This window comes from Haliotis cracherodii, unplaced genomic scaffold, assembly GCF_022045235.1.
Source record: "Haliotis cracherodii isolate W230 unplaced genomic scaffold, xgHalCrac1.p SCAF_8, whole genome shotgun sequence".
NCBI lineage: Eukaryota > Metazoa > Mollusca > Gastropoda > Lepetellida > Haliotidae > Haliotis > Haliotis cracherodii.
Genome location: NW_027266341.1, coordinates 55,564,840 through 55,581,845, shown reverse-complemented (window position 1 = coordinate 55,581,845; position 17,006 = coordinate 55,564,840). Strand labels below are relative to the sequence as shown.

General features: G+C 39.3%; 1 protein-coding gene across 2 annotated transcripts; it reads left to right on the top strand.

Moving 5' to 3' along the window:
* Positions 1 to 201: 201 nt before the first annotated feature.
* LOC139449573 (jupiter microtubule associated homolog 1-like) lies at positions 202 to 12,860 on the top strand. 2 transcript variants are annotated; one of them, XM_071231028.1, is made up of 4 exons: positions 202 to 401; positions 7,136 to 7,350; positions 9,919 to 10,031; positions 11,142 to 12,860. In XM_071231028.1, exons 1-4 carry the CDS (start codon positions 346 to 348, stop codon positions 11,286 to 11,288), a joined length of 531 nt encoding a protein of 176 aa, XP_071087129.1. In that variant the 5' UTR covers positions 202 to 345; the 3' UTR covers positions 11,289 to 12,860. The 2 variants fall into 2 exon arrangements, with proteins under 2 accessions (XP_071087129.1, XP_071087128.1); XM_071231027.1 differs by having other exon boundaries at positions 7,136 to 7,356.
* Positions 12,861 to 17,006: the final 4,146 nt, after the last annotated feature.

Sequence of the window (17,006 nt, the reverse complement as noted above, 5' to 3'; positions counted from 1 at the left end):
AACAAAATAGTATATTTTTGGCCTCTTAAATCTATTTACCATGTGGATAAAATTCATATATATCCCCCAGGATAATATGGACCATATTCGTTATGCCGACATGACAAGAGATTTTGATGTCTTATCAACAGAAGCCTGTTTGATATAATGTCAGTTTGAGGTTGTTGTCACGAGGGTAGTACTATCAGACGGAATGTAATGACATCACACAGGTGTGCGTGAAATTCGAAAGGTTGGTGAGCGAGACAGTCGTCAAGCTGGTTGTGTGTTACTTTGAGGGAGGTTTCAGCTGCAGAAATATTGAGTAGGACATTAGCGACAGCGAATTCTACATTCCACGTCAAAATGACCACGACATCGAACATGTGCGGGCTGAAAGAAGACGAAAAGCCATCATCGAGGTGAATTTCATGTTTTGTGACATAGATTATGAATGAAAGACAGGCAAGGCATGGCTGCCGTGTGACCACTTCCTGTGAAATCAATGAGATGTACAGTTTATGTAAATGTTTATATATTGGATCAACACTCTGTCTCAACGTGCCCCTGATTGCTTAGGAATTGTAATGCATACTCGGGTGACCTACTTACTATGCATGTCTGAATCTTGCTGCTGTGGTCACACCGTCCCACGGAATGTCATGTGGGTTTCAATCAATTTTGGCATGAATCATCACCATTATGTTATACCTACGTTACCTCTGGAGCCTTTACTTGTTAACCTATTTTTTAATTATGATGAGAAAATTTGATTTTTAGTAACTTTCTTGATCTTGTGTTGCATTCCCAGCCCAGTGATTGTTCTGGGTTAGAACTGGGCCCCAGCTACCTTTGCAGATCCTAAGATGTCACACTCCATGACTTGTTTGACATCCATGTCATAATGTCATCATGCCCCTAAGGCATGAATTATAGATCATAATATGAATCACATAATTATCTGGCAGAGACTATTATTTACGGGCGGCTGTCATATAGCTGGAAAAGTACGGCATTAAACAGTTAACACTCTCATACAACAGAAATAGTATCTTTTGGAGTAAATTGGTCAGGAACATAGTATGCTTATGATGCCAAAAGGATTATTTAAGTAAAAAATCGGAAAGACTTCGTTTGTATCCCCTGCCCAAAAGTTATATATGTATGCATTGCCGTGGAATCCATTTACTTATATATATATTTTTAGGGGAGATACGGGCAGAAGTCTCACAAAAGAATCTATGATGCCATTTCTATTTAATAAATGATATAATTTAATAGGCCTGGGACGGGCTACCCAGGTCTGGTGGGTACTGAGAAGGACCCGGGTATCTACAGGACTACTTGGACCCATGATTAGTCACATGATATATCATTTAATGAGAAAAATTTACTATTACAACTCATGGTTACCTACAAGTCACTAATGTTCTGACAATATGGCCATTCCTTCCAACTTAATGTTTTGAGTAAAGATGTAGCTTCAGTCAACTTCAGTGTATGCATGACCACACCTTTATATAGATGTACCTAAATACTTTTTGACAGGGGTCCAGTAAACCATTCCTTACTGGACATTCTGTACTCAACTATTGACACTACAACAGGTATCCGGGTAGGTTTTGGTTAATAGGGGATCGGGTACCCGGGTTGTAAATTTGTACACGTCCCAGCCCTATATTCTAAGATGCACTAGGCACACAGGGTTAGAAACTAACAGTTTTTGTCCACTGGTCCTTACAATGATAACATATTGCAAAACCCTCAATGGGCCATTTTCTACTCATCCTTAGCAGGGTTAGAAATTGGCACTTGAAGTAGTCCTTGCAAATCTGCCCAATAGTTAAGGTATCATAAGGACTAGTAGATATTTATCATTTTAAGGGGTTTTGCTATATATTATCATTATAAGGACTAGAGGACCAAAAATGTTAGTTTCTACCACTGCCTTAGGTTACCATTACTATTGGGCAGTTTGGTAAGGACTACAGGACTAGTGCCAATGTCTAATGCTGGCACAGCAGACTGGTTTACAGACACCTATATCTTCACTGCTGATTACTTTTTGTCAGGGCATATTTTGTCAAAATATCATACCATAATATTTGAGAAAGTCTCATACCCTGGTTTGATTTTAACTATAGGCTGTGACTTTGCTGACAGCTTAATACCTCAGTTGGAAGCGGTTGTTGTTATCATGGCTCCCACAAACATCGAAGAAAAAGATTTGCTAGGAAGGTCTATAAGTGACAAAAGTCACAAAATCCTATTCAGTAAGCATGGGTGTTCTGATTAATATAATACCTGAGTCTGTATTTTTGTTAACTAGATCAATTCGAAGACAGTTTGTACCTGTTCTGTCAACAAGGATATATACCATGTATACATTGACTGCACTTGCAATATATTTCAGAGGTTTTTATCAGTGCAGATGTTTATAAATTCATGTTTCATGTCATTCATAGATACAATTATATGTTTATTGTGATATCCTTGATAAGGGTAGTGTTCCTATTTCAAAGGCCCCTATTTAGACATTGACAGTGCAGGCCTCTACCTTAAGTGTTAACAAATCTAATTAAAATCAAGTCATCTTCTCCGATATCTGGGGTAGACATCGCTGGTCATATCCAACTGGTCAGCAGTTCATTTCAGTCTAGTGGTTATGTAAAGTAACTAAATATGGGAATTAAGCAACCAGTCCATCTAGATAGATTAGCCATGTCTATCCGTGGATATCATACCGCTCTGAGAAGGTCTGACAACTCGCCATAGAAGGTTAGACTGTGTGAAATAGTATAAAATAATCACACAACCTTCATCATTAACATTCGGAACAGGTCGTTTAAGTTTGTTTTCAAAACACAGAAATTGGATAAGCTTAAGGATAAAACACTCCTCGCTTTTGGTTGAAAATGTAAAAACGCAAAATAGGGTATAGTCACAGAGCCTGACCACTGCATCCATTTGATGGCCTCTATTTTGCTGGGGACATGTTTTTTATCCAGAAAATTCAGTGGGTCCATTGCAATAGTATTGTGATAGGTTGGCAAGTATCTCGGCCATGACCAACATTGTCTGACATGACAAATCCGTACAGATCCATCAGGATATAGATTGAGTTGATAATCTGATTGCTTCGGAAGTTGCTGGTAATACATCAGGGGTAAGGCACCATTTGGCAAATGGTGCTAGTACGCAGATCATTTAGGACTAATGGTTTATACCTCTGATAAAAACATTTATCGTTTCCTGAATGGATACCCACACGCGTCTTCAAGCAAAATATGTTTGGGATCAACTGCTTTTGAAAGCAAAGACAAATGTAGTTTTTGTGTTTTTTTCATGATGTCAGTCGGTAGTCAAGTGCAGCGTTGATGTTTATTATTCATATTTTCATTTGTCATTGATGTATTGTCATCATTTATCATCACTCGCATGTTTCCATGTCCTACAAGGCTTGTCCCCCTCTCAATTGTCGCCATGCGTTGAAACGGCACAAACCAATCAGAATGCGCATCAGGATAAGATTACTTCAATTAATATGATCCAGAGTATTTACATATTTCGGCAATATGCGTTTGTTTAAAAATGTGGAAAAATGTAGAATGTCAGTTCCACACCACCGTGTGTATACATATGACAGAAATGTGATATATATAGAGAGACATTGTTGCTTGGATGATAAATTCAAACGTTCACATGCGTTTGTTTACATTAAGGAAATGGCTCACTTGACTGCGACATCTGTTCTTGTGGGGAATCGTCACTATATGGCTGAGATACTGCCAATGTGACGTAAAAATTGAACTCACTCACTCTTGTGGGGGCATTAGATTTATTCTGTCTGTAGAAGTTCAATCAGGACAATGAAGGTCCTAACACAAGAAGTATGGGGAAATGATGATATACCCTGAAACATTATATAGTAAGGTTAAACTCTCGAAAGGAAGCTATCATAAAAAGATCAGAAATTGGTTATGAAATTTTATTGTAATAAATAATGGGTTTTGAATGACGCACATATTCTCTGGTTTATTAAACCTGTAAAAGACTAGAATGATACTCCCACACAATTTAATCAGTTAAATACCATCTTTAACAAAGCTATTAGTTATAGCCAGCACATGTATTGTATTCAGCTACCCGTTTTTGCATTAGTTACAAAAGATTGTAATTCTTCCTTATTTCTTTTCACCTTAAACTTCAACAAGTTTTGAAAATTGAAGCTTGTTTGTTGTTTAACATCACACTAAGCGATATTCCACCTTTATTGCGGCTGCTCGTACATTGTATAATCTAGACTTCACCAGGAAAAACAACTGTTGGTATTGTAATCAATGATCCACGTGGTTGAGGTATGATTGTACGCAATCAACCAAGTTACAGAGTTTGACCTCTTACGACAAGCATAGGCTACATCATGTACATGGGAATCCCTGCAGGATTTGAATATTAACATTGTCTCACTATGTTGTTAGTATATGTTTAGAAATACTTCTATGTATCTCTTGACATGGTGGATATGATGTTCCTTTATAATTTTGTTGTAATTAATTCATATAAAACATGTACTATTCGTCAAGGCTGTCTATGAAAGGAGCGGTTCATTCATGAAATAAATGAGTTTTAAGAAATGTTGCTTCAAGCATTGAAAAGACAACGTCAAATTTACTAGACTTAACTGAACATGTCTTGGAAGTTCATTGTTGAAATTACTGAAGCCCAAAAATCACCTTCATCTAGTCAGTTTTCTTTATCTAATTTTAATATCTGATGTAAAACTCAATAATTTGCGAATATAAGATAAACAGCTGAGAAAGAATGTGTTGAATGGCTTGCCAAATATACTTTTGTACAAATGAATATATTTGTATCAGAGTGGTTCAATACTGTTACAACAGGAACAAGAGAGCACTGTTGTAACACCTACATTAATTTTAATATAAGATGTGGGTAGAATAAAAGTTATCGTTCTTGTTTGAAATAGTTCTCGTGTTCATACACCAATATGGAAACCTTCCAGACGGGCACGAGTCAACATTCGGCTTGTCCCAGAATTGGACAAGTTGGTCACGAATTGTTTTGTCATCTGACGATGGATAATTGTGAGGATTTGAAGCTTGATCATTCATTACACACCCTAAACATCTGTGATTACATTTGATAAATATAGATCTATATTACATGATTGTTTCAGAGATACCAATCTGTCTGATTTATAATTATAGACATATAAGTTAAAGTCTCCCAGTAACATTTCAAATTTTAGTTGCTAATTGTTTTCAGTCAGCAACAAAAGATTTTTGTCTAACATGTCTAAACAAGTCTAAACTAGCTGGGACCATGACCATATCTTTCCTACCCCTCTCTGTAATACCATCATTCTCCCTAAGCACTGAAGATGATTACATGTACCTACCTAAACTGAGAGAAAGAACGGCTTGTCATTAATATGAAATAGATCATGGTTTTATGATGTTCATCATTTGTATTATTAAGGTTGAAGGTATTGTGTTATAGAGCTTTGTAATGTAATCCTTGTAGCAGTAAGTCATGTGACAAATGCGCAGATTTATGCATAAACTATTGTGTAGCAAAATAAGTGTATTCAAAATTGATCAGAATAAGGTGAGGCAATTCCAGTTTTGAAATTATATATTTGTAAGGGAAGCAGATGTGACAATATTAAGATTGGGTTACAGTTTTCAGTTTTAGAAATTTCTTTAACTATAAGCCACTGGCCTGTGAAGTGTTTAAATTTTGGAGGAATGTAGAAGACCAGTCGACCTCACACATTTTTTTATTCTGTCTCAGAAATCTGCCCAAATGCAAATTAAGCAGTGGTACCCAATCTCACTTAAATCTTTGGCTCCAGATACGTTAACTCTCTGCCTGAAGATCTGAAGACACCTTGATAGGAGGCAATGTCAGGTGAACTTTCTATACAGCCAATCAGCATTTAGGCTTCTAAGTTAACGCTATCTGCATGCGATAGGATCTGCACTTCAGCTCGTAATATATTTCAATTCAATTTTTTTATTCCAATACACAGCCCTATTCATTATCTTAGTTCTTATTCTTATAAGGGGCACAGGTGGCACAGCTGCCAAAGACATCACTTTGTTGTGCAGAGTTCCATCCCTTGGACACACAAGAAAACCTTCAATTGTGGGTTCGAATCCCAGTTTGTCTTGATAATGTTTCTTGGTCTGTCACCAAAATACCTGTGCGCATGGGTTTCACCAATTTGGTCAACGTCTGAGACCTGCATCACTTTGTACTTTCCTCTCACTGAACTGTCACCTTGATATAACCATCTTCCCGAGGCAAGAGAGCTAACTGACTATAAAAGTCCAGTTTCCACCCTTGCCGAACTAGGCTGGTATTATAGAGTTACTTATTGGCTGGACTAACGAGTTTATGCATAGTTGAATCAACATCGCGCACTGAAATCAAAATCCTGTTCGTAAATTATCGTACAGATTTCGGTTGATTACAGGGTTTGTAGAGCATGTGCACCTTCAAATCGTTGTAAGCAGATATTTTCCAAATCTTTTCATGTTTTTAATCAATGTGCTCAAGTGATTTGATGCATTTCGCAATGTAAGACCCATTTCATCACAATATAGATCTTGATTATCGATCAGATCGTCCTTCCTGGGGCCGCCATTTTGTTTGAAGCAAATGCAAGTGATATGAGGGGTGGAATCTGATTGGTCCATAGGAGAGGCATAGAAGGGAAATAACTGGTAATACAATCGAGCCCAGTAATTCCAGCTTAGTTCAACAAGGGTGGAAACTGGACTTTTAAAGTCAGTTAACTCTTGCCTCGGGAAGATGTGATATAACTGGAATACTGTAAAAAGCAATGTTGACCTAACTCACTCTTATTAGAAGTACCTTGTGAGCATTCAGTATTGGAACAGGTCCTCAATATTTTATGAATATACATATTACAAACCTCACCTGTACAGTAGCATACAGTTATGACATGTAAATAAGAAAACAAAGATTCCCAATCTCACGTTTCTTTGAGCCAACAGGAACGGGGATTGTGTGGTCAGCCATATTGAGTGGGCCGATTCAGATTGTGTGTCATATATCTCAGCCATATATCTCAGCCATATATTCATCATTGCCTTTTGTTTAACAGAGTGCTGAGACCCCCAGGCGGTGCGTCCAGCGACATCTTCGGGACAAGTGCTGCTCCTACAAGTGCTCCACGACAGCAGAACCAGAGGAACGGATCCAACATCTTCGGCGGGCCCGAGGAACCTTCTCCATCGCGTGCCCAAGCCAGCAATAGCTCTCAGTCCAATTTGTTTGGAATGGAGCCACATGTTCTGGCAGGGAAAGGCCGCAATCAGAGTAGGGGTACCTGTAGATTTAGCATGTCTTCTTACCTATCGCAACACAGTTCAACAGAAGGTGGCTGCCCAATGGAACCATCTACCTTCTGGTGAAAGATGTAACCTCCTCTTCACACCAATCAGAGCAGTCATTGCACCAATTCTGGTATTCGATTCTACAATCGATAATCAACATGATCAAGTTGTGGTTGACAAGATTGATTTAAAAAGGGCTTGTTTGAGTTTTTGATCTGCAGCGAGTCAGCTTTAGGGTGCAGATGGGACTTGTTTTTGTTTTTTTGTTATTTTATCCAACTTGTTTGATAGAGGAAACAAGTTACAGAATTTATTATCTTGCACTGTGCATACTTAAAGTAACCATGGTAACATTGCAGATTCATTGACAGATATAGTTTACTAATCTTGATGTAAGAATTTTCTTTTTGTTGTAACATTGGATATGGGCTTAACATGTGAACATATTTTTGTATGTTCTGAGGAAAGGTGCTGTTGATTGGTAGGTGTGACGGTGACTGCTTTGTTCTGTAGGTGTCCTGATTGTACCTGCACTGTTAACCTGCACCAGCACTGATAGTGGCATGCATGTAGTGTCTGTCTCCAGTACAGCTTTAGTAGTGTTCATGTAGTGTCTGATTTTAGTACAGCTTTGTCCCTCTGGTCACACATTTGTGACACACTTTTTGATGTCGCTTTTCTTCTTGTCGTGACCTTATCAATGATACTGCTTGCTGACGCATGATAGGACGTAAGAGCATACTGATATTGCAGATCAGGGCTCGATTTAGCTGTATAACATGCACCAGTGCAACCTGGTATTGAAAAATGAAATAATATTATTGTCAGCATACATGTAAAAAAGAGTCGAGATTTCTGTCTTCATAACCCTTATTTGTCCACACGACATTCCTTGTTACACAGTATTTATTTATTTATTTATTTATTTATTTATTTATTTATTTATTTATTTTCTGCGTCCATTCTCTACATTTATACGTACTGGACTCACACCTTGTACATTTGGGTTTTCATGTCAACATGCATCTGGTGCAAATAAATTCAAGTTCCTTAAATCGAGCCCTGCACTTGAATGAAAGATGTATTGTATAATCACAGTTGCATAAATTTTAGAATTAATATTTTTGGCTGGCCTAGAATACTGCCCGAAATACACAATATAGGATTAGAAATATCTAAATTTTCGAAGATTATGATGTGTGGTCGAGTGACGCATGTTTGCGCACTGCCATAAGCTCGTTTGTTGCATCTTTTAGTTTTATTGTACATGTTTTAAATTGTATGAGACATCTTTCCTTACACTTAAATATCGTTCAGTTGCTCATGTTCTTTTGAATGGATGTCACTGAGCATCCGATGGTGTGAGTTAAAGTAGGTCAGGTATCTGTTTGCTTTGTGGAGTCTAGTAAACCTTCTATATTAGCATGGCCTGTGGTACTTGTCAATCAGTCTGCACCTTTATCTACTAGCCTGAAGCCCATGCCTAGTTATACCTGTTTGGTCATGTAAGCATACACATGTGTTTGAGTGTGCTACATTATGAACAAATTTGGGCTTTCAGGCAGGAAAGTGTTTGGTGCAGAATGATTTTATATAACTGGATTTCAGGATATTATCCAAGCATGGGTTTTGGTGTATCCTTTCTTGCATGACAGACCTCAGCTAAATTTGCCCCAGGGACTTGACCTTTGCCTGTAACAGCACTGGGCGTGGCAGCAGTACGTGTATTAACGTTAGGAGGACTTAAATTGTATGACTAAATCCTTTCAAAAATAGACAAATATTTGAAGAATGTGTTTAGCATTGTAAGAGGGATATCATTAACGTCAACATTATTTAGAATTTGTGTAACTTTCATGCAAAAGTTGACTTTTTGAAAGGCTTTTGGTACATTGCAGACAACTTAAATATATACAAGTAGGTCACTGTGACCTACATCCAGTGGTCGAGCTGAAAACAACTGTGGCAGTGTATACAAAAGGTTTCTGTTGCTGTAGAAATACTTCAGTACATAAGAAATAGTATTCATAATGTCTGTAAGTGAGTGATCGTATGATTTTTGTCAGGCTTTGATGTGAAAGTTTGGATTTTAAGTCAAATAGAAAACCTGGATCCAAGGACACACATTTTGTGAAAGGACGTCGACAGTTGCAGTGGTCTTTAGTCCCAAAATATATTTGGTTTCTTGTTCATTAGGCCAACCTCTGGGGTCAGGTTTGTAGCGAATTATTATAATGGCTTGCCATATCTTTATTTATATTATTTTATGCTTGGAGTTTAGTGCACCAGCAAAACTCTTCCACACTATCCATAGTGTTTTTACTCATACTAGTTGTAGCACTTTCTATGAGAACTAGTTTGATAAGTGTGCAATGGAAAACTGATTGTTTGTAAGGCTGTGTCCAGCTCATAACAGTAATTATTGTAAATAAATGAGTAAACATTCTTTTCCTGATATAACGACTTATAATCAAGTGAATTAATTTAATTTTATCAATGTTTCAAACACCAAAAACAACATTACTCATGGTGTACCTGATCTGCTTTCCAGGCAAGTTCAACCCCATCACTGGAGAACCTTACGAGGATGCTGTATCCCCCGCTGCAGCCCCAGCAGCTCCTGTTGTGAAGCAGCAGCAGCCACAGCCACAGGAACCGCAACAGGTCAGAATACCTCTACTTCATCACAATAAGTTTGAATCGAGGGGCGGTGGGGTACCCTAGTGGTTAAAGTGTTAATAGTGACCCTGAAGACCCAGGTTCGATTCCCCACATGGGTAGAATGTGTGAAGCCCATTTCTGGTGTCCTCCGCCTTGATATTGCTGAAATATTGTTAAAAGCGGCATAAAACCATACTCGCTCACCGAAGTATGAATTGTCTCGGTGGACTGGTATACCTGCGGGGATTCGAATATGTCCCCAGTAACATTTAAATTTATTTGTAAGAGGCATCTAAATGGGTGTGCGGTGAGTTTGTTTAATTCCAAGTCACTGAGCCCCTTTTTGTAGGAATTTGGCCATAATATAAATCACAGGTTTGTCTCTGGACAGTTATTTGTGAGCAGTCATGATAGGCTAGATTATTGCTGATCGGGGTAATAAACAACAAGAGTTACTGAGAGTCCCAAGGAATCACAAATAGATGTGGTAGCCAAGTGGTTGAAGTGTACGCTCGTTGAAGTGTACGCTCGTTGAAGTGTACGCTCTATTCTGCACAGGGTACTAAGTGTGAAGCAAATTTCTGGTGTCCCCTGTCATGATTGCAGGAATATTGCTAAAAGCAGCCCGAGAGCACACTCACTCGATTTTGATCATAATATCTGAAACAAGATAAGGGAGATACGGTTGCCTTGTGGTTTAGATGTTTGCTTGTCAGTCTGAAGGCCTAGGTTGGATTCCCCACATGGGTACAATGTGTGAAGCCCATTTCTGGTGCCCCCACCCGTGATATTACTAGAATATTGCTAAAAGCAGCATAGAACCTCACTCACTCACTCAAAATCATCCTAAAAGCTCAAGCCTATTTGTTTAGTATTATTCCACACATATCCTTGTAATTTATGTAAATTACTGTTGTTGATTGGTTCAGGGGTTCATCAATAATTTAGTAAATTTACAATCAATAAGTCAGTATCTGTTGTGAATGCTTACTACATAATCAATAAAACCCAGTTATTCAAACTGGTCATAAAAGAGAAACCAAACTAACTGCAATTTAGAAATGTAACGTAGCATTTCCCCAACATGTAACAATGTCCTATATTGTGCTTCAGACGGCCAGCCCCTCAGCAGCTGCATCAGACCAAAGTGGCCAGGGTGACGCCGGCCTCCAGACCCAAGAGGGCAAGGCACAGCCCGCGGTGCACACCTCCTCCCGAGTCCTCAACCCCCCTGGGGGTGTGGCCCACAAACTGTGGTGAACTCATGTTTGGACTTCCGGCCCGCTTGGTGCATATAGCTTGGTCACTTGAGCTGGCTGCTTCCTGAAGGAGCCCTATCGTTGACATGGATGTATCATTCTCCACACAACAACTGAAGCCACAACTCCAAGTCAGGATACCAGCTCAGTTCGTGTTGGTTTCTGTTGAGTTTGAGAAAATAGCTTGTATATTATGATTTCTGTTACTGTTCTTTCATACCTGGATTTTTATGAATATTGACATATACACATGCTTTGCTCTTTGAGTTTGGATAAACTGTATTTACTGTGGGTTTGGATCAAATCAGCAAAGCTTCTGTAAACATTTCTTTGTATGCTTATTTGATGGTTTCAAGTCAGCGCCTCATCTGGCAGCACTGCCAACTGTTCTAATATTTTCATTTAAATGTTTAAATTGTAAGTTCTTGCCACCAGCATTTTCCATGTGAAATTACAATTACGTCTTCTCATCAGAAACGCTTTCAGTGTTCATTGACTTTGAGTGCATCCATGTTTGACAGTGGCGTATAAACATGAAGGGAGGTAGTTTGAATACTCAACTACAAGCAGGGTCTGCTCAGGCTTCCATACAAACTATTTGCACGTTTTTGCCAAAAGGGATCAATTTTTGTACCCATTTAGTTCCTAAATGTTTCTAACCAATATTAGGTAACTAGATAGTTTCGGTATTAGGGCTGCTATTATTTGACAAAACCTGCAGTCTCAAGGTATAGGGAGTTTGGAATGTCGTTATTTTGATTTCATTTGTTCCATACATTTTAAATCAAATGATAAACTATTGGATGTGGTGTTTGAGCCACAAATGTGAATATGATGAATTGTAAATAACCCCCAAAAAGTTTTTACCTCAAACGCACAGTTTGATATATTTGCTATTCACCCATAAGTCATTTCTGTGTGCCTGTTCACAATTTCAGACAATATTCTGACGATTATTGCTGGTTGAGTCGCCATGACAAGGTCCACAGTTGGTTTACAACAAAGTGATGTGGGTGAATTTCGTTTCATTCGTTGATTATATTGTACAGTTACGCTTACTGTAAACTGAATGTTGATGGTAGAATCCATTAATGCTGTTCTATGTGACAAGCATGGCATTGTAGACTGTCTCGCACGTTGTGCAATATGACCTGTGTTACTCATCTTAAATCTGCATTGAACATCAAAGTACACAAGACAACTTAGTTCGATCTCTGAAAGTGCATTCCTCTTGATTTTTCCTGATCTGAATTGACCATCTATTTCTCACCTGCTGTCGACCATCATGTCACTATTTTCTGTAATTTTTATGCATACATCATATATTTATTTAGCCATTGTAAAATAGGACATGTCAATGATACAATGGCATTGTTATGAAATATTTTCTGTCAAGTGCTGTTTTCTTGTCTCTTCATGATGATATGGTTCAGGTATGTAAACTTGGATTTGCCCATGCTTTCTGTCGAGAGAGCCAGCTCCCTCTGGAGACGGGGCAGCCCACTGACAGTTGTCTGCCCTTGACTGGTGTCTACTTTGCTGTCCTCAATAAACCTATTCATCTTACAGCATACAGTACTTGTTTTGTTATATTTCAGTGGATATATCTCCAGATGTGTGTACATTGCAACTGAACTGTTTGAGAAAATTTGATCAGGTTTTGAGTTAGCACGCATGTTTTGTTTTACCATCATATCTGTGCATGACACATATTCTTTTCTTTTTTATAATTTATCTTTCTAGAGCATTTACACGTTTTTTTCATGATAATTTATTCACATAAATTCTGTTGGTAAATACCTCATTGGGGGAACACAAGTTTGTTACAAAAGGTAGCACTTACGACACTATATCTTGTGTGACGAAAATCAAAAGGGTGCCTTTTTAAAGACTGCCCTCATGACAATCTGTGACCAGAAGATTTACACCGTATGTATTTTCATTTTATATGATTTATTATGTTGCCGTGATTCTGTGATAGAGCTTATTGGATAAAGCATTGGAAATGAACTGGCCTTTTGCATGTTTAGGTTTAGTTTTGGCAGATTGATCTTTTTTTCTTATATCTATTACATACCATTTCATATAAAAAAAACTAACTCTGTGCAGCAGCAAATAAGGAAATAAACTTATTTCCACTGCTTCATCGTATGTTTTTTCTTTAAGGTTATACTAACAAGACTTTAAGACTTGGCTGTAATCATCTTGGAGGCCCATGCACTTATACAACCTTTTGGAAAACTGGGGTGCACTTAAAAGAATTTTGCGATTGTAGGCCAAAAGTCAATTGTTATTTTTGTTGAAAACCAGTCACTTGATAATTTAGTTCTGTTTTATACATCAATATGATTAGTATGTGTCAAAAAGTAAGAACACACACACACACACACACACACACACACACACACACAAAAGAAGGCTGTGCAGGGTTCAAGTATGTTCTATTTTCAGCTTATCCATCCCTTCTGCCGCTTGGTAAACATTGAAACAAGTTCAAACAATCTTGAACTTAACGGAGCGGCTCGTCACCATGACCTGTACCCATGTACACTTGGTCTATTGATGTAGGTCCTCACCCTTTAGATTGAAGGTCGAAAAAGCCAAGTTGAACTTTATTATGCTTGTGTTTAAAGTGTAGTGATGTTGGGAATTTCAGACTCAATTACGAAGTCCTACAATAGGTGCTATGACTTCCAACCAACCTTTCTTACATTTTTTTGATAGTGATGAGCACTTTGGTGACGGTCTACTTTGGTTTTAATTCTGCCAGGATCCGCTAACCGTTTAGAATCCAAAATTCTCCCTGATTATGATCCTTGGGTGTCAGCACCATATCCGTTTTCCTGGGTTTCACAAATGGAAAATAGCAATGACCTGCCTTATTTCAATTCTTACTCACACAGTGATAAGATAATGTTCAAGGCGGCCCAGAAAACGGGCGTGAGTCATACTGACCTCTGTGCTTGACAGAAGCTCCGCCCCGTGGGGTTTCCTGGGTGCCATAGGTCCCCAGCAACCCTTATCTCTCGTAAGAGGCGAAGACCGCTTCCGTGGTCTAGTGGTAGAGCGACAGGTCGGGAGTTCGATCCCGGCCGCGTCATGCCAAACGACGTTATAAAATGGTACTTGTTACCCGTCTTGCGCTCGGTATTAAGGGGCTTAAACAAGGACTGGTAGGCTCGGAGTCGGTAAAGTGTCTGAGTGGGGTATTCACGATAAGCTGCTAAGCTGCGGCATGGTAGCTTAGTAGGCTTGCACTATGAAACCGGATATAGTCCGACTTGTACAAGCAGCCACACACACGTGCATTTACGTCGCTATGTTAGTGCAATAATCTCTAACGCGACGTGAAACCCCATTTCACCTCACCGTAAAAGGCGACTAAATGAATCTGGTGGTCCGACTCCGTGACATGGTTGATTGCAGATCGTTGTTCATGTCAATCCTGGATTGTCTGGTCCAGACTCGATTATTTACAAGCCGCCAACACATAGCTGGAATATTGTTGAGTGCACGTTAAACAACAAACAAAAAAACAGTCTATTCACACGTCTTTGTCTTACATTTTAAACACTAATTATTATGATCAGGTATAGCATGTTTAACAACGTGTCCCTGTCTGGAATCCCATGGTGGTATTAATAGGGTTAGTTTGATAGCCACATACAATTATCCACTGTGATCGCGATCGTTGTTTTTCATGTAATCACTAAAGCTGTTTGTTCGGGTCTTGTTGAAGCGTCGTTCGACAGGACAATAGATAGTATTTGCCGTTACCGAGCGATGGCAAATAGCCACTGTGGGTTCAAAACAAACAGGTAGCTTGACATGCTGTTCGGTATTTTTACACCTTACACATTTATCTGGGAAAGAGGTGAGGTGAAATGGGGTTTAACGATAACGTTTAACGTCGCGTCTAAGATTATTGCACTTATATAGCGACGTGCATGAACGTGTATGTATGTGTGAGGCTGCTTGTACTAGTCCGGACTAATGCCGATTTATAGTGCTAGCTCACTGAGATACCATGCCGCAGTTTACCATGAATACCCCACTCAGACACAGTATACTGACTCCGAGCCGACCAGTCCTTGTTTTAGCCCCTTAATGCCGAGCGCCAGACAGGGTAACAAGAAGTACCATATTTTAACTTTTGGTATGACGCGGCCGAGGATCGAACCCCGGACCTTCCGCTCTCCGGGCTGACGCTCTACCACTAGACCACGGAGGCGGTCTATCTGGGAAAGAAATCCCATCAATGGCACATTAACTGCTCATTGTGATGAATATGGACTCCAGGGCATCCGGCATCACATGCGTCATCTGTTGTTACGGTTCAGTGAAAAATTAAACTGTTTTCACTCATTCGTTGCCAGGTCAACCCTAGGTGTCAATGACTTATTTCTAAGATCCACACCGCTAGTGTTATTTTTGTATGTCTGAAGGTATGGGAGTAGGTAGTCCTGCGCCATGATATATTTTACTAAAAGCCTAGGCAAGTCTAGATCAAACTACATTAAACTACCGTTATAACGACCTGAAAGGGCCACTAATTTTAGTTCGTTATAACCGTAGTTTGTTTTAAAAGCATTTATACAGCAGTTGGCCGGGGCCAAAAAATAAGTTATAAGCGTGTTCATTATGAACGTAGTTAACTGTATACCAAGTGTGTTTCCTTGATTCAATATGAACGGCAGAAGAGGAAAGGTTCTTTTGAAAATAAAGACAATTATTTAAAGAAATGTTTTCATAGACCAAGTGTTAGTCTAGGGAGTAGGTAAAGCACCAGGAAGCTGTAGCGCTGGCATACGCAGACCTCAACGGTCAACGGTCGACCCGAGGTGTCAATGAATAATTTGACCCAGATCCACAAAGCGAGTTAACGCTAAGTCTGAAAATATGGGAGTGAGTAAAACATAAGGTCGGTTTTAGTGCCTGCATAACCAGGGCCCGTTTCACAAAGCTATCTGACGAACTAAATGTGGGACAGGTTGCACGAAGTGGGAAGTCTCCACAAATTAACGTAATGCTTTTGACTGCGTGGCACCAGTGAAAGAAGCTAAACTTAGCGCTACGGCTATATAGCCTGACCAATTGCACAAGATAATCTAAGAACGCCGACTGTCATAGAGCCGTTTGCACAAAATATCCTCAGTGCTGCGACTGACCGGGTGCACAAAGCGACCTTAAAACTATAACTGTAAAGCACCGATTGAATAAACTAATATGTGTAGTACAATTGTCGTGGGATGGCTTAAACAAAATATTATCGCTACGATTGAAGTGGGACCGGCTGTACAAAGTAGTCATAATATTACTGTGCTCCAAACGGCATTCGATCCGAAGGCCCAGACTCCATTCCTCTATTGATTGGGTAGAATGTGTTGAACCAATTTCTGGCGTCCGCTGCCGTGATATAGCTGAATTTTTGCTAAAAGTGGCATAAAACCCGACTTGCTTGATATAACTGAAATGGGGTTTAACGTCGCGTCCAAGATTATTGCACTTATATAGCGAAGTGCATGCACGTGTGTGTGGCTGCTTGTACTAGTCCGGACTGATGCCGATTTATAGTGCTAGCACACTGAGATACCATGCCGCAGTTTCACATGAATACCCCACCCAGACACAGTATACTGACTCCTAGCCGACCAGTCCTTGTTTTAGCCCTTTAATGCCGAGCGCTAGACAGGGTAAAAACACCACCCTAATAAACATT